At 47.8% G+C, this 24,436-nt stretch overlaps 1 protein-coding gene and 1 non-coding gene across 2 annotated transcripts in view; both read right to left on the minus strand.

The window, feature by feature from the left end:
- The window catches only part of OLFM2 (olfactomedin 2), a 77,602-nt gene extending 67,748 nt beyond the window's left edge, over positions 1-9,854 (minus strand). Inside the window, exon 1 of the mRNA NM_001434875.1 lies at positions 9,698-9,854. Within this exon, the coding sequence (NP_001421804.1) occupies positions 9,698-9,769 (72 nt within the window). The 5' untranslated portion in view covers positions 9,770-9,854. The remainder of the gene's footprint in view (positions 1-9,697) is intronic.
- Positions 8,103-8,175, minus strand: TRNAD-GUC (transfer RNA aspartic acid (anticodon GUC)). Its single transcript has one exon. It is a non-coding gene; the product is annotated as a tRNA-Asp (tRNA).
- Positions 9,855-24,436: the final 14,582 nt, after the last annotated feature.

The raw sequence follows: 24,436 nt of genomic DNA on the forward strand, positions 1-24,436 counted from the left end.
ATTTTCCAGGCAAAAATACTGGAGTAGGTTGTCATCTCCTATTCCAGGGGATCTTACTGATCCAGAGATCAAACTTGTGTCTCCTGCATCTCCTGTATTGGCAGGCAGCTTCTTTACCACTGAGCTACCTGGGAAGCCCATATTCCTCCCCTATGACTCAACAGTCCTTCTCCTAGGTATATATACTTGAGTCTCACTATTTGTGGGTTCCGTGTTGTCAAACTCACCTACTCACTACAATTTATTTGTAACCCCCAAATCAATCCTCCTGGAGTTTTATGGTAATCCATGGACGTTCACAGGGTAGCAAAAATATTGAGTCACTGACACGCAGGTTCCCAATGGAGATCCAATGCAGCCATGCTGTGGGCCTCTTATTTCAGTTCTCATAACCGCAAATAACTTTCTTTCTCACAGTCTACTTGATGCTGAAACTTTCACATTCTCATGCATTTTATTGGTGATCTTGCTGTTTTAAGGGACCACGTGCACAGTGCTAAGTTCTGTCTAGTGTTCTAGGCAAAAGAAGGTTGTAAAGTGTCTTCTAGAGAAAATAGGACTCATTGATAAGCTTTGCTCAAGATTGTCTTTGGGGGACTCAGTTGGTGGTCCAGTGGTTACGAATCTGCCTTACAATGCAGGGGATGCAGGTTCGGGCCCTGGTTGGGGGAACTTCCAGTAGTCATGTATGGATGTGAGAGTTGGACTGTGAAGAAGGGTGAGCGCCGAAGAATTGATGCTTTTGAACTGTGGTGTTGGAGAAGACTCTTGAGAGTCCCTTGGACTGCAAGGAGATCCAACCAGTCCATTCTGAAGGAGATCAGCCCTGGGATTTCTTTGGAAGGAATGATGCTAAAGCTGAAATTCCAGTACTTTGGCCACCTCATGCGAAGAGTTGACTCATTGGAAAAGACTCTGATGCTGGGAGGGATTGGGGGCAGGAGGAGAAGGGGACGACAGAGGATGAGAGGGCTGGATGGCATCACTGACTCGATGGACCTGAGTCTGAGTGAACTCCGGGAGTTGGTGATGGACAGGGAGGCCTGGCGTGCTGCGATTCATGGGGTTGCAAAAAGTCAGACATGACTGAGTGACTGAACTGAACTGAAGATGCCATATGCTGAGGAGTAACTAAGCCTGAGTGTTGCAGCTGCTAAGCCTGTACGCTCTGGAGCCTGTGCGCCACAACTAGAGCCCCCTTGCCGCAACTGAACCCTAGAGACACAACTAGAGAAAGTCCATGCACCGCAAGGAAACATCCCACATGACACAAGGTCCTGCGAGCCACAGCTAAGACCTGATGCAACCAATAAATTAATTTAACTAAGTTTTTAAAAAAGAATGCCTTTGGCCATGAGTTTGATGCCAATGAATCAGCAACATATATTAGATAAAGTATTTTTAAACACAAACATTCATAAAAGGGGTTTGCGTATTGTTTCGTAAACAAAAATGTGACCAGAGCCTTGCAGGAATCTAATGCCATGATGACTCAGTATTCACTAACTCAGTATTCACAGCATTCAGTCTTTACCTCACTAATTCTTTATAGAACGTAATCACTTCGAAAAAAGAGAATCTACTGTATATATACACCCAACAGAAATGCAAACAAGCATCCCTAAAAGGCATGTATCAGGGTGTTTACTTAAGAATGTTTGTGTCAGCCACAAACTTCACCAACCCAAATGCCAAGAAACAGTGGAATGGATCTATCACACTTGATATATTCACACAATGGAACACCACAAAGCAAGAGAAACAAGCAATCTACCACAAAACAATAAAATGGAGGAATCTGACAAGCATTATGCTGAGCAAAAGAAACTAGGCACCAAAAACAATATATTTAGTGACATCATTAAGTTGAAAAGCAGGTCAAACCAGTGCATAGTGAGAGATGCCTGGCTCAGTGGTTCCTCTAGGTGGACGGGGAAGGTGAAAGTGCAGATGGGAACCAGAAGAGGCATCAGTGGGCTCCGGATTCTTAAAACGTTCTGTTTCTCAACCTGGTACTGGTCACATTATGTCACTTTAAGACAATTTCTAAAGGGCACTGTTATGATTTGCATACCTCTTTGTAGATATGTCAAGAAGGAAGTTCATTCAAAATTATGAAGTAAGGTGCCAAGCGTAAAGAGGCTTCCCAGGTGGCTCAGTGGTAAAGAATCTGCCTGCCAATGCAGGGCAGCTGGGTTCAATCCCTGATCTGGAAAGATCGCCTGGAGAAAGAAAAGACAACCCCCTCCAGTATTCTTGCCTGGGGGAATCCCATAGACAGAGGAGCCTGGCAGGCTACAGTCCAGAGTTAAAAGAGTCGGTCATGACGTAGCAACTTAACAATAACACCCAAGTATAAAACATAAGTGTCATTTCTGTTTGATGTGCAGCAGGCAAAAATGCTAGAATGTCCAGTGGAAAAGCTAGAAAACATAAACCAAGAAAAACTCAGTGTCCTTTGCAAGAAGCCAAGTGGCCTCTGTCAAAGGGACCGTGTTGGCTCCCATGATATTTCATTCACACAGAGGAAAGGCATGAATTTCTGTCCACACACACACAGCTTTGCATCCCTCAGAACACACAAACACACATGGTGTTAATCTTCTAGCCTGTGCCTGCCTTGAACTTTTTTGGTTTTCGCTTGGTTACAGCAAGTGTTTAGAAATGGTGTTGAAACACTTCCTCCCAGGAATTCTCTGTCTTGCCATCTCTGCTTTCCTGCCTGGTTCAGAATTCCAAGAGGAGACTCCAAAGGAGACAGCAGGCCTGGCTGAGGACTTTGGCCACTATACAATGAGAGTCACATTCCCCCTGCCCCCTAAATGTTGGTCCTGCTCTACTCATGGCTGCCACCAACTTGCCTCTGGTTTTGTTAGCTCTTGTAATAATTCTGTTTTCATACCTTTACTTTCCCTATGCCGACCTGTCTTCCAAGTTCCAGAGGATCTCTGGACAGAGGATCCTCTCCAAGACAAAGGATCTCTCCCTCTTACAAATCCAACCATGTCTTATTCCTGGCTTTAAAACCTTGTATTTAAACAACAAAAAAGCAGACGTCCTAATTTTGAAAATGGACAAAGGTCTTGACTAGACATTTCTCCAAAGAATATATATAAATGGCAAACAAACACATGAAAAGATGCTCAACATCACTAACTCTTCTTTTTCCAACATCACTTAATGAAACGCAAATTGAGGCCACAATGGAGAACCGCCTTACACACCTTCAAATGAGAGCCCAGGAGCCTCAACTGTTGAGCTGATGTGCCACAAGTACTGATGCCCGAGCGCCCTAGAGCCCGTGTTCTGCAACAAGAGAAACCACCGCAATGAGAAGCCTGAACACCACAACTCGAGAGGAGCCCCCGTTCATTGCAACTATATAAAAGCCCATGAGCAACAAAGACCCAGCACAGCCAAAAATAAATTAATTAAAAGTAAATAAAAAATTTTTTTAATAGTAACACTTTCTTTTTTTTTTTTTTAAAGAGTAAACCAGCACTGAGAACCTACTGGATTTCCCAGAAGCAACACAAGTCAGTTTCTCTGCACAGACTTCATGGAACCTATTCTGACTCCTCTCTGCTCCTTCTTGATTTGTGGCTGAGCTCTGAATGGATGAGGGCTTCCCTGGTGGCTCAGATGGTAAAGAATCTGCCTGCAAAGCAGGGGCCTGGGTTTGGTCCGGGGATCAGGAAGATCCCCTGGAGAAGGGAATGGTTACCCATTCCAGTATTCTTGCCTGGGAAACCCCAGAGATACAGCTACAGTCTATGGGGTCACAAAGAGTTGAACACAACTGAGCAACTAACACTCTGAATGGATGGGGTTGTGAGAAAGACCAGGCTTCTGTTCTGAAAGTGAAGATAAGTCAATGTGCTCAGACATGAGTTCCTGGAAAAACACGAACAAAGTCTCCTGCCCCTGCCACAAAGCCCTTCTCCCCAACACAGCCAGGCTCAACTTGAAAGAAGTTAAATCTTCATCTCACTCCTTGAGAGCTCAAACAGTCACCCAGCCTCGGTGTCTGGTATAAGGCTCGAAACACAGAAGACTCACAATGGATGCTTTCTAAATGAATACATGAATGCATGGATAAATGAAAACAGCCAGTCACTGCTTCCCAGGCACTGGCCACCAAATTCTGGGGACACAGAGTCATTGCTAACACCAGCTGCTGAGATCATAAGAAATCTTCACACGTCCATGTGGTCAACTTGTATGGACACAGAATCACTGTGCCTATATTCCCATAGGTGTGAATATGGCACACGTGTGTCCCGGTGCCCAGTTTGACCAATGCCAAGTACATGGCTGCTAAACATACACACATATGCGCATGGACACTATAGACACACTACTATTGTATTGGGGCACGGTTAGAGTGAAGTGAGTCATACACAAGCAGAGTTTGATCCTGCCTTTATTTAAAATTTTGTTATTTTGTTCATCATGGATTTTTTTTGCATTGATTTTTATTTTCCTAAAATATTGCATAAAAATATTTATCTTGGGGGCTTCCCAGGTATCCCAGTGGTTAAGAATCTGCCTTGCAATGCAAGGGACACTGGTTCGATCCCTGGTCCAAGATCCCACATGCCACGGAGCAACTAAGCCCGTGCACCACAACCACTGAGCCTGTGCTCTGGAGCCCTTGAGCCACAACTACTGAACCCACAGGCTTCAATTACTGAAGCCTGAGTACCCTGGAGCCTGTGCTCCGCAACAAGAGAAGCCACCACAATGAGAAGCCCGAGCACCCCAACGAAGAGTAGACCCCCTCTCGCCTCAGCTAGAGAAAGCCTGCGTGCAGCAGTGAAGACCCATCACAGCCAAAAAGTAAAAATAAATCTTTAAAAAAAAAATTGGTTTCTGAAGCTATTGGCACCTCCTTCGATTTTGCACCCAAGGCGAGTGCCTCACCTGTCACACCCTGGCCAGGACTATTGACACACACTGCCTGCACCTCCTCACCAGTCAATGGGACACACCAGTCTCTGCACAAACCTCATTCTACCACTAGATGTCGCCCCAGCTCCTTCAGCTTGAGCTCAGCAGCAACCCCTTAGGAAGAAAACGTCCAATTCACTTAATTATCTGGGAGTCCTCGAGATTTCCTTTTACTTCCCTCCACCCGAAACATTTACATTCCCTAATGGAGCCCTGGGGGAACAGCGTCTTAATCCTAAATAGTGGTGCCCTGGAGTGCTGGAATTTTTAGGCACAGATGAAGATGGGTTTTCCTAATGCCTGCAATCCAGGAGCGATGGTTGACTTGAAATGGGTATGGGATAACCCAAGGGGAGGGTTGTTCCCCTGACCTTCCCTGGGCACAAGAGTCCCACTGTTTGAGAAAGAAAGAGACTCTGTGGGGGGAAGAGGAGGAGGGACTGATCCATTCATTCGACAGATATTTTTTGAGATCCTACTGCGTGCCAGGCTCTGCTGTAAACACTGATACAACAGATCACCGGACCCCGATAAGTTGCCCCTCTAGGGGGAGAGAGACAATAATTTGTTGTTTAGTCTCAAGTCATGGCCGACTCTTTTGTGACCTCATGGACTGCAGCCCGACAGGCTCCTCTGCCCAGGCTCCTCTGCTCCTCTGCCTGGGATTCCTCAGGCAAGAACACTGGAGTGGGTTGCCATTTCCTTCTCCAGGGGATCCTCCCAACCCAGGGACTGAACCCATGTCTTCTGCCTGGCAGGCAGATTCTTTACCACGAAGCCACCTAGGAAGCCCAATAAGTGAATAAACAAATCCCGGAAATGTAGTGACAAAGGCTATCAAGAAAAACAGCACAAAGGCAGAGCTCTCAGAGGAGGTGACTTAAGCAGAAGGGGAGGGAGGAAGTTGAGTAGCTACCTAGGGGAACAGTGTCCCAGGCAGAAGGAATGACACATGCAAAGGCCCTGAGGCATGCAGTATAAACTGAGCTATTCCTCCTGTCCCATCCTGTGAGGACCCCAGGAAAGAGGGGACCCCAAACTCACACAGTACCAGAGATGTAGCTAGATCTTTTTTATTTTTTTGACTGCTGAGCCTTCATTCCTTTGCTCAGGCTTTCTCTAGTTGCTACGAGTGGGGACTACTCTCTGGTTTTGGTGCAATGGTTTCTCATTACAGTGGCTTCTCTTGTTGTAGAGCACAGGCTCTGGGGCACGCAGGCGCAGTAACTGAGGTGCACTGAGGCTTAGTAGCCCTCCATGGCATGTGGCATCTTCCCAGACCAGGGATTGAACCAGTGTCCCCTGCATTGGCAGGTACATTCTTAACCACTAGAATACCTGGGAAGTCCCAATGTAGCTAGATCTGAAAGAGGACTTCCCAGTGGTCAGGAAGGGAGCATCTTTCCATGAGGAAAGATGGTGAGCCTTGAAGCTATCAAGCTCTCTGGTAGCTCCAGACCCTGGATGGATGGACAACTCCTCTGACATGTATTACTTTCCTGTTCTCAGGGTAAAATCCAAGCTCCTATCCACAGCCCACAAGTTTCCACTTGGTCTGGTCCTTCTTGGCTTCCCTGGCCTCATCTTCCCCTCGACTTTTCCTTCCCTCACTCCTCTCTAGCCACACCAGCCTTCTTGCTGCTCCTCAAACACTCCAAGCTTGTTCCTACCTCAGGGCCTTTGCACTTGCTGTCCCTGCTTTGAAAGCTTTCCCCCTGGACACAGAAGGCATCTCTCTCACCTCTCAGGGAGCCTCAAATACCACCTCCTTAGAGACACAGTCTCTATCACACCTGCTAAAACAGCTCCCCACCCCACCCATCATTCTTTAACCTCCCTTGTTGTTTAGTCACTAAGTGGTGTCTGACTCTTTTGTGACCCCATGGACTGTAGCCCATCAGGCTCCTCAGTCCATGGGATTTTCCAGGCAAGAATACTGGAGTGGGTTGCCATTTCCTTCTCCAGGGGATCTACCCCACCCAGGGATAGAACTTGCATCTCCTGCTTGGCAGGTGGATTCTTTACCACTAAGCCACAAGGGAAGCCCTTAACCTCCTTTACCCTGTTTAATTATTCTTCATGCCACTTGCACTGTATTATATATTGATTTAGTTGTTCACACGGTATTATATATTTATTCGGTTTTTGTCTGTCTCTCCTACTACAAGGTCAACCCCAGGAGGGCAGGGACTTGATGACTTGGTTTAAGGCTGAATCTCCAGTGTTTCATCATATCTGTTGATTGAATGGACAAATGCATAATTTCCAGAAAGGACCCCTGGTGGAGCCCAGGGCCCATCAATGACGGGGAAGGAGGTCCTGGGAAACAATGGAGGAGACTCAGAGGGGATAGAGTGTCCATTTTCCAGACCTCTCTCTTCCCTGGGGCGCTAGGCTGGGTGGGCAAGCTGGGACACACAACACAGTAGCGCCCACTGTAGCTAGTGGAAGGACCCGACCAGCATAACCCCAACTGATCACCCCAGCTAAGTCCCGCCCCATCCACCATTTGGCCCCGCCTCCACGGACTCAGTTTAGTCCCGCCCCCAAACAGCCTCATTTAGCTCCTCCCCCATGAATCTTCATGTGAGCCCCGCCCCCAAGCATCTCCCACCCTCCTCTGGGGTCACCCAACAGCACCTCTCACTGCACTCTCCCGCACCCCTAGACAATCTTGGCACGGGACAGGAAACGTAGAGTTTCCTAAAGGTTAGCAGGGGATGGGGGAAGAGTCCCCAGATGGTGGTTCCAAGGATCCTTCTGGGAAACCCAATTCAGCTTCCCTCCTGGTGCACTTTTATCCACCATTCTCTTGAGCGTACACATCTTTTGGTTTCTTGTCTCTCACTCAGCTGACTTTCTTTACTTCTTTGGGATTCATGTATCAGTCGAGCACCTGTAGTGTGCAGCCTGAGGCCTGGCACTAAGCACAGTCCCCACCCCAGTCAGTACTTGGATACTGTGATGGGAAAACAGAGTGAGGGAGGGCACCTCTTGAGGGCTTCTGTGGCCTGGAAATCCTCCTACCTACAGTCTTATCTCCATCTCTCCCAATGTCCCCAGCCCCCCAGAGTGGGCACAAGGGTCTGATTTCTTTCTTCTCTCTCTCTTTTTTTTTTTTTTGCCACACCGAGCATCTTGTGGGATCTTAGTTCCCTGACCAGGGATTGAACCTGGGCCCTCAGTAGTGACAGTACAGAGTCTTAACCACTGGACTGTCAGGGAAGTCCCTTTTTCTTCTCTTGACCACAAAAGAGAAGGTACCAGGATTGTTCTTCCTCTGAGTTTCTACCTAGAAACCCTTCTAGTGTCTACACAGGCACTGTCCACACCCATGGAGTGGATTATTTAACAAGACAGTAAATGTGTGGGTTCAGGAGCCTTGGTTCAGTCCTAGCTCTGCCACACCCTAGCTGTCTGAGCTTAAGCAAGTGACCTAACTTTCCAGTGCCTTGGTTTCCCCATCTGTAAAGTGAAGGTAACATGAGCACCCATTAATTACTGATTAAATGCCTTAGTTCATTCTGTGTGCTTGAAACAGTGCCCAGCACATAATAAGCATTTAATAAGTGTTAGCTGTTATCATAATTATTATTTTATTATTTTGGATTCCAGCTTCCTTCTGAGCTTCTAAAGATGAGATCTTAGGGGGCTCCCACCCCGAAGATGGAGCAGGAAAGAGGTTTCCCAATAGCATTAGAAAGCTGGGACCACCCCTCCTTTTGCAAAGCCTGCTCAAGAGGTGAGGTAGCATGGAGAGAGAGACACACTTCTGTGAAAGCATGGAGTGTGCAGTGCACACACACAAACACATGGATATACACGTTCGCACACACAGTCCTTGCCCCACATACCCCCTTTTAGAATGACTTGGGCACAGAATGACACACAATTACCTAAAGCTCCCACACCAGGCACACACCTGGTCACACACATTTTGTACAACACCCAGGCAGATGGACAGAGTCATGGGGACACTGACACACACAGCCCTCTACACACAGTCACAGCTGCCCAAATACCACTGGGATTAACACAGACCTCACTTGCTGTCACTCTGCCAATCACACACAGATACACAACTCCAGGTCGCAGCCTCACAAGCCTCCCACTGTCACAACAGCCCTTCAAGTCACAGCTTCCAGCTGTGACACTCAGACTCTGCCTCACGTACACACACCCTCTCCCAATCCCGCCCCAACTCACGCACAGCCGGCCCCACACCTGCACAGCCACACACACAAACTCTCAGTCACACCCAACCGTGACACAAAGGCACCCACGTATACCCAGCACCCCTCCAGCACCTCGCACACATCCCCATCAGTCACACACATGCGAGTCCCACCCCCTGCCCACACTGGGGATGCTGGCGAGGAGTCGGGGGCTGTGATGGGGGGCATGAAGGACAAGTAATGCCCAAACCCCACTGAAGTCCCCTCCCACAACCCCACTAAGCTCGAGCGAGATGGCGGGTGTGGGCTCCGGGTCACCGAGAGGTTGAGAACCCCGAAGCTGGAGTCAGGTGGTTCCCCAAACCTAGGATGCTTTGAAGCTGAATTTAAAGCTTCCCTTCTTATTCCCAAAGCCAGGGTGGACGGCCCAGCCCCTCCCCCTCTGCGACCCCCCTTCCCTCACCGCCCCGGAGGGAAAGCCATGTAACCCCCAGTCCCGTTTCTGCGGGACCTCCTGAGCCCCCTCCCCTCCTGGAGCCCTCCGCGCCCGCACCTGCCCGCCGGGCCCCTACCTGTCCGGCGAGGCCTGAACACAGTAGCAGCAGCAGCAGCGGCGGCGGCGGCGGGACCGCGAGCGGCCACATGACGTGCCCCCGGCCCGGCGTCCCGTCCCCCGCCCGCCCTAGCGGCGCCTCGGCCCGGGGACCGCCACCAGGCGCGACCCCGCCCGCCCGCCGGCCAGGGCGACCCTCCGCCGCCGCCTCCCCCGCCTCGCCGGCGGCTGGGATCCCGCCCCACCCCCGCCCCCCGCGCTCGCTCAGAGTCTTTGTTGCGGGCTCCGCCCCCCCGCCCAACCCCCCGCTCGTTTTCGGGAGCGGATCTTGCTGGGTCTGGGGATGGGGAAGAGGGGGAAGGAAGATGGAAGGAAGAAGGGGAGGGTAGCTGGGGACGCGACCCAGAACCCCAAGGCCATGGGGGGGGGTGGTCATGGAGATGGGGGGAGGGAGTGAGGTTCCGTCACGTGGTTGTCAGTTTCCCCTCCCTGGACATTTCCTACGCTGTCAGTGAGGGGTGGGAGGGGGATCCAGGGACGGAGTCGTAGGAGGAAGGCCTGGCAGCAAAGAAGAGACATTGAGAGGCCTCATGCTTACGGAAGTCAGGAGTGAACAGAGAAACTGAGGCAGAGTGTGTGAAACTCTTCTTTGCAGGAAGGGGTCACGGCCATGACACGGGGGGCGAGGGATGGGGTGGAAGAAGGAGACAAAAAGGAAGACAGATACAGCGGGCGGGAGATCGTTAGACTAGGCCGAAAGGGGTGACCAGCTGGTGGGCACCTTGTTTTCACCTCCTCCCCTTCTCCAGGGGTCCTCGGGCTCAGTCTCCCTTTTTCCACCACACCTGGGACAGTCTTTCCCTCTCATTTCAATGGCCCAAGACTGGAGACCAGAATCCTAAGAGAATCAGCCACCTCCACACAAAGCTATTTGCAGATGAAGAGCGTCCTTGTCTTGCCTCCATCCTTTCTCTGCCTCCCCCCTCTTTGGCTTCCCCAATCATCTTCTTTCTCCAAAGTCCCTCTGTGGCTTTTTGGCGGGGGAGGGGTAGTGACCAAGCAGGCCAGTCAGGTTATAGAGGAATCGATCATAAATATTGGGAATGGGGAAGCATGGAATTTTACTGATCCTACTGTGTGGGACAGATAACAAGTTATGGGTGTTTTTGTCAAAGCAAGGAGAAAGAGCTTGTTATATGATATGGCCTGGGTTCCACCCTGGTCTGTCCCTTCTCGGTCATGCAATGCCAGGCAAAGAGCTTTCCTTCTCTTGGGAGAACTGTTTCCTCTTGAGTTGTTGGGGACTTTGTGACTCATGAATAAAGAGAGTACCTAGCCAGCAATCAATGCCCGGAGGGTATTACTACATTGAAGGCTATATTAAAATTATGATCAGGTCATACTGCGGTCAGGGTCATACTCAGTGTCCTGATAGTACGTTGTCAGTTTGGACATCAGCACCGTTGGGAGTCCTCACCACGGTTCATTCAGCTCCTGCCAGGTGGCCGTTACCAGGGTTACCAGGGTAACCCCCTCCCCCCTCTGCTGCTTCAGCCCTTGGAGGTGGTAGCTTGCTACTCCTGAGTAGATTCACTTCCTCGTATTTACTTTTAAAGCTTAACTGCCATCTCTATGACTAAATCCCCATATTAAATTCTTGCTATTGAACTATCTGGTGTGAGCTCTGTTTTTCTGACTGGACCCTGACCAATACATTCAACAGCTGTGGTCGGTGGCCAAGTTCAGTGTCCTGATCATGCTGTAGTCAGTGTCCTGTTAAACTGTGATCTGTGCTGCCATCAGCATCCTGGTTCTACTGGGGTCAGCACTGCAGTCAGTACTGTGGTCTCTACAGGTCTTAACTGTGCTGTGGTCAGTGTGGTGGTCAGCTTCCTGGCCGTGTTGTGCTCAGAGTCACAATCACTGACCTGGTCATGCTGTGGTCAGGGTTCTGACCTAGCTTTGGACAGTGCCCTGGCCATGCTACCATCAAAATCATGATCAGGTTTTACTGTGGTCAGTGTCATGCTCAGTGTCCTGGTTGTACAGTTGTCAGCTTTGAGATCAGCATCATGGTCAATGCTATGATGAGCATGGTGTCTGCCTTCCTCTGTGGTTAGTGTCGTGGTCAGAACTGAGCACCAGCACTGAAAAGAGATCAGCTTCTCAAGGACCTTGTACAACAAAACTCTTGGGCCAGGTGGCTTGATGTCTGGCACTGGCAGTTGGCTCTCCACAGTGTGCAGAGGTAGGGTAGAAGAGCAGTGGATCCCTCTGCCAACTCTCATCAGGTGTCACTGGGTTTTCTTAATTGGTGCTTGAGTATCCATTGGCTTTACTCATCTATGACCCCTCTATGTCTCCAGCTAGAGGGAGAAACAGTCCAGGCCTTTGTTTTCCTTTACTCTGCACAGGGCGTGACATGAAGAAGATGATCAAGAATAATTTAACGAGTAAATGAACCTAAGCCATGCATGTCTACCCATGTCTTTGCTCTTGCTAATCCCACCATATATTATTCAGTGCTCCTTTGATAGCAAGTAGCCACTTGAACTGTCTTAAACAGTAAAGACTATCTGTTATCTCACAAAACTGAAAAAAAAAAAAATCCAGAGGTAATGGAATGCAAGCATGGCTGGATCCAGGGATTCTGTCCTATCATCAGAATCCTGTCTCTCCCCGTTTATCATCTACTATTCTCTATGTTGTTGTTGTTGTTCAGTCACTCAGTCATGTCTGACTCTTTGTGATCCCCTGGACTGCAGCACATCAGGCACCCCTGTCCTTCACTATCTCCCAGAGTCTGTTCAAACTCCTGTCCACTGAGTCAGTGATGCCATCCAACCATCTCATCCTCTGTTGCTCCCTTCTCCTCCTGCCCTCAATCTTTCTCACCATCAGGGTCTTTTTCAATTAGTTGGCTCTTTGCATCAGGTGGCCAAAGTATTGAAACTTCACCTTCAGCATCAGTCCTTCCAATGAATATTCAGGACTGATTTCCTTTAGGATTTACTGGTTGGATATCCTCGCTGTCCAAGGGACTCTCAAGAGCCTTCTCCAGTACCACAGTTTGAATGCATCAATTCTTTGGCACTCAGCTTTCTTTATAGTCCAACTCTCACATCCATACATGACTACTAGAAGAACCATGCTAAGTCACTTCAGTCGGGTCCGACTCTGTGTGACCCCATAGATGGCAGCCCACCAGGCTCCCTTGTCCCTGGGATTCTCCAGGCAAAAGCACTAGAGTGGCTTTAACTAAACAGCTCTTTGTCAGCAAAGTGATGTCTCTGCTTTTTAATCCCTATTCTCTATAAGGGATCTCTTTTAGCCAGGAGATGACATAGATACTTCCCAGAACCTTTCATCTTCCAAGCTCAGCAGCTTTAGCAAAAAGAGAGCTTGCAAAATAATGACTCTCATTGACCCATCTCAAGTTATGTGCCTATCTCTGAGCCAATCATATTTCAAGTGTAATTTCAATTACACTTGATTGTGTAGCTTGACCAGACCTGGTTCATAGATCACCCCTCCAGAGCCAGAAAGAGGAGTTAGCCTCATTTAAACTATATTGGATAGAAAACAAGGGGGTAGGGGTGGAGGATATGAAACTTTTACCATTGAAAGAGGGAAAAAATTCTATGTATCAAAACCAAGAGACAATGAACTGTCTCAGCACCATCCCAAGCCCCTAGTGTCCCTTCCTATACTACAGAAGCTGCAAAGCTAAAAACTATGTTTGCCAGACTCCCTTGCAGCTAGATTTCTGTATGGCAATGAGATTCCATCAATTAGAAGCATGAGATGTGGGTGGGGGAAGTGACTGAAGGTGGGTGGAGGTCATCTTTCTATTGTGTTGCAGTGATGTCTAGCAAGCACAGTTGTAGAGACACTAGGTTTTCCTTCAGGAATGCTACTGTCTACAGTCACCAGTGTTGCTCACTTTTGTTGAGAGGCAGTTGCAAGTGACAATGATGGAAGCTTCCAAATCTCTAAGTTAAAACCAGGGAGAGAGAGAGATATATATTTAAGTTTTATTGAGATATAATTCACATGCCATATAATTTGCTCTTTAAAATGTACAATTCAGTGGGGTTTGGTATATTGCCGTATTAATTTTTTTAAGTTGTAGTAAAATACATGTATCATAGAATTTGCCATTTAAACCATTTTTAAGGGTACAATTCAGTGGTATTAATTACCTCTGTAGTGTTGTGAAACTGTCAACTTTTTTTTCAATTTTTAGTTTTTATTTATTTATTTTCAATTCATTTTTATTGGAGTATAGTTGATTCACAATGTTGTATTAGTTTCAGGTGTACTGCACAGTGAATCAATTATACATATACACTTATCCACTCTTTTTTGTATTCTATCCCCATATCAGTCATTACAGAGTACTGAATAAGTTCCCTGTGCTATAGAGTAGGTCCTTATTAGTTATCTGTTTTATATATAATAGTGTGTATATATTAATCCCAATCTCCCAATTTATCACTCCCCCATGAAACTGTTTTTAGAACTTTTTCATCTTCCCAAAATTTTAGATATTCTATATAAGTAGAATCATACATTATTTGTCCTTTTTTGTCTGGCCTCTTCACTGAGCATGTTTTCGAGGTTCATCCACGGTATAGCAAGTGTGAGAACTTTATTCCTTTTTATGGCTGAATAATATTTCATCATGGGCTCCCCAGGTGGCGACAGTGGTAAAGAACCTGCCTGTCAATGCAGGAGACAAAGAGATGTGGGTTCGATCCCTTGGTGGGGAAGATCCCCTGGGGGAATGCATGGCAACCCACTCCAGTATTCTTGCCTGGAGAAGCCCCATGGACAGAGGAGCCTGGAGGGCTACAGTCCATAGGGTCACAAAGAGTTGGACACAACCAAAGCAACTTAGCACTCAATATTCCAATATATGGCTGGACTAGATTTTATATACGCATTATGGTGCATTCTTGAAGTCAGTGGTTCCCAGTGTGTTATTCTCCACCTTCCTGTGAATAATAGAGGCAGAAGCTCCTGGAAGCACAAAGTTCCCTGATTTGGGGCCTTATTTCCCACAGCTAATCCCTGATTGACATGTGCTTGGAACATGCATTCCTCTTATTTGTATGGAGAAAACCTCATCATTCACAAAGCCCTAATACCCCAGGCTATGTGAGACTATCCACTCAGGTCTACATCTCTTTTATTTTTTATTTTTTTTGGCCATGCTTCACAGGGGGACAGCCCCATTCCCCCTGCTGTGGAAGTGTGGAGTTTTAACCACTGAACCACCAGGGAATTTCCTACATCTCTTTAATAACAACCGTCCCACTCATCGAGCTCCCACTTAGGACTCAACACCAGGTGAAGTCTTTTCCATTGCTTCTTTGAATTCCTCCAACAACCCTTGAGGTAGAAATTATTATCCCCATTTTAAGATTGAAAAGTCTGAGGCTCAGAGAGGCTAGGTAACTTGGCCAAGGCTGCCCAGCTATAGATAGCAGACACAGGATTCAAACCTAGTTCTGTCTGATGCAAAGTCAACCTACTGACCTCCGTACTTTTGTATTGGGTTATTTGTTCTGCATCTTTCCTTTCCTGTTATTCTGATTCGACAACTGAGGGTCAGTCCTCCTGGAGGCCCCTGGGAGAGTATGTAGATGCTGGCTGCCCTTCATAATTGTCCCACAGGAGGGTGAGGGAGGTGGGTTTTTATTCTCCAAGTCCCATGTGTCACTGGGGAAGGGCTGCTCCCAGAAGTGTCAGCTCCTCAGCATTTATGGTCTGGCCAGCATGTGAGCCGAGACATCCCTGAGGCTGAAATGTGCACAGGAACCCATGAGGGCAAGGGGTATACAGGCAGGGGACTGACATCATCTGCCTTGGTCCCATTTTTCAGATGGAGAAATTGAGGCTCAGAGAACTTAAGACACTTGAGCAAGGCCACAGAGGGTGTATAGCAGAGCTTAAGACCGTAATTTGATTCATGTGCAATTCCATACACGAGATTCTTTATTTTTTAAATTTTATTTATTTAGTTTTAGCTGCACTGGGTCTTCATTGCTGCGTGCAGTCTTTCTCTAATTTTGGAGACCGTGGGCTGCCCTTCATTGCAGTGGCTTCTCTTGTTGCAGAGCACAGGCTCTAGGGTGTGTGGGCTCAATAGTTGTGGCACATGAGTTGAGTTGCCCCACAGCATAGGGGATCTTCCCAGACCAGGGATGGAACCCGTGTGCCCTGCATTGGCAGAAGGATTCTTAACCACTAGACCACCAGAGAAATCCACAAGGCTCTTAATGCTGTGGTTGCTGGGGATATCTGGGCCAGCTCCTCCAGTGTCACGTGGCTTCCAAAAGACCTGATCTATCCCAGGTGAGCTGAGCATCATCTCTTCCCTTCCCCAGCTTCTGCATCTCCATGGCGATCATTCCAGGGTCCTTCCAGTCCAGGGCTCCCAATCCTGCCCCTCCCATTCCTCACCCAGAATGGAGCCCAGCTCTCTTTCCATGTCCTGGTAAAGGCTCCAAGGTTGAGCCCTTGAGCTTGGGGTTCCCCACAGACTGTCCCCACCGTCCAGCCCCATTCTTTCCTTCTTGTGGACCTTTCTCAGAGTGGGACTGTAGCCACCCCAGGAAATCCCTCCTCTCCAGGTATCACACACACACACACACACACACATACACACTGAATGACCACATGAAAATAGGAATTTGTGCTCCAGTTGCATAGGACTGACCTCAAGTCAACTGACACAGAAGCACACAACATGAGCATACGGTCACCCAGGGACACTACACCCCCATAAGTGGTCCAGGCACAACGCCATGCTCAGACAAACAGTGTCACCCAGAACAAGTACACACAACCACAATCAACATACAGCCAGATACGTGTTCCAGGCACAAGGGCCCCAGAAACCACCCCACCCCCGCTGACACACACACACACACACACACACACACACACGCACACACACACACACCCATCAAGGGGAGGAAGAACATCAGAGGTGAACCAGCCAGTTACCCAGGAACCAGCACTCACACAGTTGACCCAACGCACACACAGACCCCAAACACAAAAAATACACAAACCTCACAGTTCCGGCACACAGCTCAAGAACACAGATTCACACACGTAGAGATTTGTAAAACAGATTGTTACTACATTAACATGCGGGACTTCTTGGTGGTCCAGTGGCTAAGTGCACTCCCAATACAAGGGGCCTAGGTTTGATCCCTAGTCAGGGAACTAGATCCCATATGCTGCAACTATAAGTTTGCATGCCACAACTAAGCCAAATAAATAAATAAACATTTTTTAAAAATACAGTGACATGCACAAACCCACAAGACAATCACACAAAACATGACAGATAGACTACACGCAAGACAAGGACACACAAAAAGAGGCACATTGTTTGTTTAAAGCCAACCTACAGACCCATAATTCAGACACAGTCACACGCACAAACAGTTCAGACAGACAGCTCAGACACACATACAGACCCACAGGGACCCATGACACGACAACAGACATCCTGGACACGCGAACCCCAGGCCAGGGCAGCGTGGGAATGAGGCTGTGAGAAGCTGGGAGAGGGGAGGTGGACCAGATGACTCAGGAGGCCTCTCTGGGGGAGGAGGCGGAGAAGGGCAGGCGGGTGGGTGGGCAGGCGTCCAGCGCATATGGTTCCCATTAAAGGCTTGGGAATTGAGGGTTGAGTTGGCGGGACAAGGAGACCCAGCACTGCTTTCCAGCCCTGCCAAGCCAGGAAGGAGTGAAGCCCTAGTCCAAGGTTGTGGGGCTGGAACTTGGCTCTGAACCACAGCAGGTCCTATCAAGAGTGGTCTATCCTGAGCCAGGTCCGCTGGGGCTCATTTGAACCCCTGCAACAGCCCTGGGAAGGGTTTCACAGAAGAGGAGCGTGAGGGGCTCAGGCAAGTTAAGACACTTGCCTGAGGTCACACAGCCAGGAAACAGTGGAACTGGGATTGGAGCCCAGGTGTCTCTGCAGCTGCCGCCCCAGCCCCAAGGCAGATGCAAGGACTCCTCCATTTAGCCAGCAGCAGAGACCGGGTGCTCAATCTGGGCCCAGCCTGCACTGGATTTGAGGCAACCCCATTTTCAAATAATTGAGAGTTAGGAGTGGGGCAGGGTTTGCTGACTGAGAATGTCAGCATCAGAGAGTGACACCAGAGTTGCAACCGGAAGGTTGAATAAGAGCTGACAGGGTGTGTTGGGCAGAAAGAAGTGCAGGTGCAAAGGACGTGAGGCCATGGGGTGCAGGAGGCTATGTCTTTTGGTGAGGTACGGTGACAAGTGAGACCAGAGAGGCAGGTAGAAGAACTTGGACTTTGTCTCAGGGCCTACAGGGAGCCTCTGGAGGGTGGTGAGCTGAAAGGTACACAGTGAAGTTTGGACAACCAGCATGAAGATCATACTCAGGATAGATGAACATGTACTGTCTCCCTGACCCAGAATTTCCTGTTTTATTATATATTTATAGGAAACAGCAACCCACTCTAGTATTCATGCCTGGAAAGTCCCATGGACCGAGGAGCCTGGTGGGCTACAATCCATGGGGTCACAAAGAGTCGGACACGACTGAGCGACTTCTGTGTGTATACACCCTAGAAGAGGAAGATCCCCTGGAGGAGGGCATGGCAACCCTACTCCAGTATTCATTCTTGCCTGGAGAATCCCATGGATGGAAGAGCCTGGCCGGCAACGGTCCATAGAGTTGCAAAGAGTCAGACACGACTGAAGCGACTTAGCACGCACGGCCTGGATACACTTAGCCATGTGCACACATGCCCGGATGTTTGCAGAGGAACAAAATGGGAAACACCTAAAAGTTTATGAGTAAGAAAACAGCTAACTCTGTTGAAGTAAACCTTTTCAAAGCAATTAAAAAGACAAGATTAGAATTACTTGTGTCTACATGGAGAAGACGGAAAAAAAATTCTCTGGCTGAGCTAACAAAGCAAGTCGCAAAAGAGCATGTTCAATATCGTACCCATGTGAGACAGTTTAGGAACTTGCCAAATCATGTTGTGCATCACCCCTGGATACAACTTCCTGTATGAGGTAAACATGGAGAAATAATGAGGTCAAAAATTCCCACAACCTAGGGAAAGGAAAAAATAGGGAGTTAGGGTTTTATGGGGACAGAGTTTCAGCTGGGGAAGATGAAAAAGTTCTGAAAGCGAATGGTGGAGATGATGGCTCAACTATGGGGCACTGAACCGGACATTTAAAATGGGTAAATGGTTTAAATTTTATAGTATGTACTTTCAACCACAATTAAACCCATATTTTTCACTGAAATTCATCTACCCTTGGTGGAGAAGGAAGAGAAATGCCATGGTGGAAATATACTCTTGTGTGCGTGCGTGCTAAGTCATGTCTAATTCTTTGCTACCCTATGGACTGTATCCCTCCAGGCTCCTCTGTCCACAGGATTCTCCAGGCAAGAATATTGGAGTGGGATGCCATGCCCTGCTCCTTCCCAACCCACGGATCTCAATTGTGGTTGTGATGCTTTATTCTTCGGTTGGGTGGTAGGCATATGAGTGTTCATTATAAAATTTCTCTCTTTTTCTCTCTCCATATGTGGATATATATGTTGCATTTAAGTGTTGCATATATATGCATATTTTTATATATGCAACACTTAAATACAACATTTGTATAGCATTTACCTCATGGCAGACATTGTTCTAAGTGTGTGATCTCTATTAATTAATTCAATCCTTGCACAAATCTGATGCTGTAGGGCTATTATTCACCCCATTTTACAGCTCTGGACACTGAGACTCGGTATGGTGAAGGTCACATCTGTTATAGCAAAGGATCTGACACTTGCACCACGTGACTTGGCTCTAAACATTATGCCACACGGCCTCTGTACAACTTCCATGTTTCATTCACAGGTTTTGTCACACATGGAATGGATCTGAGAAGAGGGTGTGTCTGGAGGGGCATGGGAAAGGACGTGAGGAATTTTCTGGGTGCTGGAAACAGTCTACGTGTTGTTTAGGGTGTGTAGACAATTGTCAAAATTCCTCCACAAGAACACTTACGATCAATGCATTTTATTGTACATAATGTGTGTCTGAATGAAAACAACTTCTAAAAAGAAATAATACCCGATCCAGCAATTCCACTTCTGGGTATAGATCCAAAAGAATCAAAAGCAGGGTCTCAAAGAGATACTTGCACTTTTGTATTTATAGCAGCATTATTTACAGTAGCCAAGATCTGGAAGCAATGCAAGTGTCCATCAACAGATGAATGGATAAACAAAATGTGGGCCAACCATCCAATGGCTTATTACTCACCCTGAAAAAGCAAGGAAATTCTGACACATGCTATGACACAGATGAACCTTGAGGATATTATGCTAAGTGAAATAAGCCAGTCACAAAAAGACAGATATTGCATGATTCTACTTATACGAAGTCCCTAGAGAAGTCAAATTCCTAGGGACAGGACTTTCCAGGTAACGCAGTGCTTAAGAATTCACCTGCCAATGCAGAGGACACAGGTTCGTTCCCTAATCCAGGAAGATTCCACATGCCATGGGGCGACTCAGCCCGTGTGCCACAACCACTGAGCCCAGGCATCCTAGGGCCTGTGCTCCACAACAAAAGAAGCCCTCGCACCACAACTCAAGAGTAGCCCCTCATCGCTGCAACTAGAGAAAGCCTATGCACAGCAACCAAGACCCAGCCCAGCCATAAACAAACAAATAAACAAAATTAAAGGGGAGCACCAGGGTTTGAGGTGGGGAGGAATGAAGAGTCGTTTAATGAGAACAGGTTTTCAGCTTTGCAAGATGAAAAAGTTGTTGCCCAGCAGTGTGAACATGCTTAACACTACTGATCTGTACAGTTAAAAATGGTACATGGTAAATTTTATGTTATGTAGTTTTTCAACACAAAAATACTGTAAAATAAATATAGCGAGGGAGGAAAAGCGTATATAAGGGAGATGAGACCAGCATCACAGAGGGACAAGACAATCTCTTGATGTCAATCTGGTCTTTTGTCTGCTCAGCCTCCCATCTCTCCTGTGCTACACAGTCATCTTCAGGGTCCAGGCCCGTCTCCTCGAAAGGAAGTTCTGATACGTCTGGGACACTGAGCATGGGAGGCCACACGTCTGCTCTTGTAGGGTCGGGACCTCTTTGCGTGACCAGGTGGGGATCCGCATGGTTCTGAGCGGTTCACGGCCTCTGGGCCTGGCTGTGTGAGGTGTTGCTTGGCTCCCTCTCTGTCTCTCTGTATGAGCCTCCACTTCAAAGAAATCTTCTCCAGGAAGACTTCCCTGACTACCCTGTCTTAAAGAACACCCCTCTAGTCCTCCTCCCTGCCTTATTTTCATAGTGCCACCTGACATATCATATACATATATATCTGCTTACTGCCTGTCAGCCCCACTAGAGTGTTAACTCCACGAGGGCAGAGAATCTTTGTTTTGTTCACTGCTGGGTCCCTGGGGCCTAAAACACAGCCTGGCACATGATAGGTACTAAATACAGATTTGTTGGGACTTCCCTGGTGGTCCAGTGGTTAAGAATCCATCTTGCAAAGCAGGGGACAACGTGGATTCAGTCCCTGGTCAGGCAACTAGGATCCCACATGCCACAGGGCAACTAAGCCCGTGCATCACAACTACTGAGTCGCCCATGCCACAGCTAGAAACTGTGGATCCCTGCAAAGAAAGACAGAGAAAGCAATGGCACCCCACTCCAGTACTCTTGCCTGGAAAATCCCATGGACGGAGGAGCCTGGTGGGCTGCAGTCCATGGGGTCACTAAGAGTCGGACATGACTGAGCGACTTCACTTTCACTTTTCACTTTCATGCGTGGGAGAAGGAAATGGCAACCCACTCCAGTGTTCTTGCCTGGAGAATCCCGGGGACGGGGGAGCCTGGTAGGCTGCTGTCTATGGGGTCGCACAGAGTCGGACACGACTGACGCGACTTAGCAGCAGCAGCAGCAATGAAAGATCCTGCATGCTGCAGCTAGGACCTAGTGCAGCCAAATAAATAAATATTTTTTTAAAAATTGGTGGATTGATTGAGTGAATGAACGTGTGGGCAGAGCAAGGGTTGTCTCTGAAACAACCATGACGGAGTTTACCTGGACCCACATCTGTGGCTTTTGTGTTGGTGGCACATCTCTGTGTGTGGGGTTGTGTGTCCGTCTGTGTATTTAGCATCTGCCAGGCCCCAGGATGTGGTACTTCTCTGTGTGACAATGAGGATCTCCCTCCAGAGGTGGCTCCGTCTCTGAGTGTGGGTTTGTGAACACAGTTGTCTGGGGGGCTCTGGGTGTGCATCCAGACACAACTGTGTGTGTGGCCTGTTATGCATGTCACCATATCTGCCTCTGGCCAAGGATGTAGGGGTGTGTGTGAGGCAGGTCTGCCTCTCTGAGTCTGCTTGTGGGTCCAGACTTGCAGCTGTTGGTGGCAGAGGGGGAGGGGAGGAGGTGACAAGATGCGGGTCTGATTCCACCTGCCCTTGGTCTGTGTATGTCATCGTTTGTATCTCTGTCAATGTTGTCAGGGAGTATGTGTAAATTACCCTGCTCCAGCCACCCTCTACAGCCCTGTCTAAAGCCACAGGCAGGCCTCCCCGCTGGCCGTCCCATGCCCGCCCCCCCACCACCACCACCTCGAGAGTAATTGCTCAAGAAGCACTAGCGGTGTGATTAATTATGGCTGCTGAATATGCAAATCAGCTGGGGGTTTCCTAGCAGCCGCCTGGGTGCTGGTGATGATGCTGAGTAAATACACAGAGCAGAGGCGAGCCAGGCCTAGAATTCCCTCCTTACATCTTTGTCAATTACCCTTTAATTTAGCAGGGCAGATTTCTAATTCTTTAATGAGCTTTTACCTAATTAAAGAGTCCTCATTACACTATTAATTGGTCCTCCCCTCCAAAATACCTGTACCAGCATGGGATTGGAGTTGCCAAAGCAGATGCTGGCTGACCTGCATTCAAACCCTGGGGTGTTATTGGGTATAATTTTTAAGATTATGTTGGAAATAATTCCCTTTAGGGAGAAGATGCCTTTTTGTTTAGCAAAATCTTTAGCTGTAGACTCTGGGCAAGTTACTCTCTACCTCTGTTTCTTAGCTCACTTATCTGCAAAAAGGAGGTAGTAAGAGAACCAAGTGGCATCCTCTGGAGAAGGGAATGGCTAACCACTCCAGTATTCTTGCCTAGAGAATTTCATGGACGGAGGAGCCAGGCAAGCTACAGTCCATAGGATTGCAAAGAGTCTGACACAACTGGAGTGACTGAGCACAACAGAACCTTCCTCAAAGGTGGTGATGAGAAATAAATAAAAGCATTCAGGAAAGACATTTGATGAACAGTGTCTGGCATGGAGCCAATCGATGGTCTTTATTATCATTATTAATACTGTGAGTTGAACTAATCATGGATCATGTGGGCATGGAGACAGGGTCTGAACGAAGGGTTGAGGGGATTGCTCTTCATAAGAAAGTGAGATAAATTCGATCTAGCAAGATAAGTTTGATCCAGCGAATTCCTTGGTGCTCCAGTCATTTAGGGCTCTCTGCTTCTACTGCAGGGGGTGTGGTTTCGATCCCTGGTCAGGGCACTAAGATCTTACAAGCCGCACTGCGTGGCCAAAAATTAAAAAAAAAAAAAAAAGAGCAGAAAGACTTAGAGGAAGGGAGTGAAGACGCAGGCAAGGAGAGCTATCAGGGAGGGAAAGATGGTAGGGGCGGGAGAATGGTAGGAAATCTGGGCTTGGGAAAGCACACCTCCAGTGACAGATTCACAGTGGTGGACACATTTGAAGATAATGATATTCAACAATAAATTTTAGCTTGATTTTCCTGCAGTGAGACCTCCTGGTTTGCACACATGCTTACATGCTGACCTTTGGTAAAAGTTGGATTTATTCACTGTGTTAGGATAATTAATGATAGCTGCTGTAAACAAGCAACTCTTAAAAATCTCAAGGGCTTAAAACAAGTAATTTCTTGATCACATCTAATGGAGTTCTCCCTGACAGCATTCTTCCAAGTGCAGTTGACCCTTGAACATGAATTTGAACTCACACGTTCTTTTATATGTAGATTTTTTCCAATAAATATATACAGTACCATGGGCTTCGCTGGTGGCTCAGTGGTAAAGAATCCACCTGCAAAGCAGGAGCCAGAGGAGATGTGGGTTCAATCTCTGGGTCAGGAAGCGCCCCTGGAGGAGGGGATAGCAACCCACTCGAGTATTCTTGCCTGGAGAATCCCATAGACAGAGGAGCCTGGTGGACTACAGTCCATGGGGTCACAAAGAGTTGGACACGATTGAAGCGACTTAGCATGCTCACATAGTACTATAATGATCTGAGATTGGTTGAACCCATGGATTCGTAATCATGGATGCAGAGGTCTGACTATAAAGTTATGTGCAGATTTTTGACTATTCAGGGGTTGGTTTTCCTAAACCCAGCCTTGGTTCAAGGGTCAGCTGTAATAACTAATGGAAGCAGTCTTTCTAGTTCCGCATCTGATACTCTCATCTGACACACATGATCTCCAAGATCTTCATGGAATGGAGAGAAAGAGCAAGGAGGGCTATGTGGGCTATTTTATGGCTACACACATCCTATTGGCCAAGACCCAATTGTCCCCAACCTGACTACAAGGGGAGCTGCGAGATGTGATCTCAATTATGTGTGCCCAGGAAGACGAAAATAACATACAGCATTGGTGATACTATTAT

This window comes from Bos taurus, chromosome 7 (genome assembly GCF_002263795.3).
Source record: "Bos taurus isolate L1 Dominette 01449 registration number 42190680 breed Hereford chromosome 7, ARS-UCD2.0, whole genome shotgun sequence".
In the NCBI taxonomy this organism is placed as follows: Eukaryota; Metazoa; Chordata; class Mammalia; order Artiodactyla; family Bovidae; genus Bos; species Bos taurus.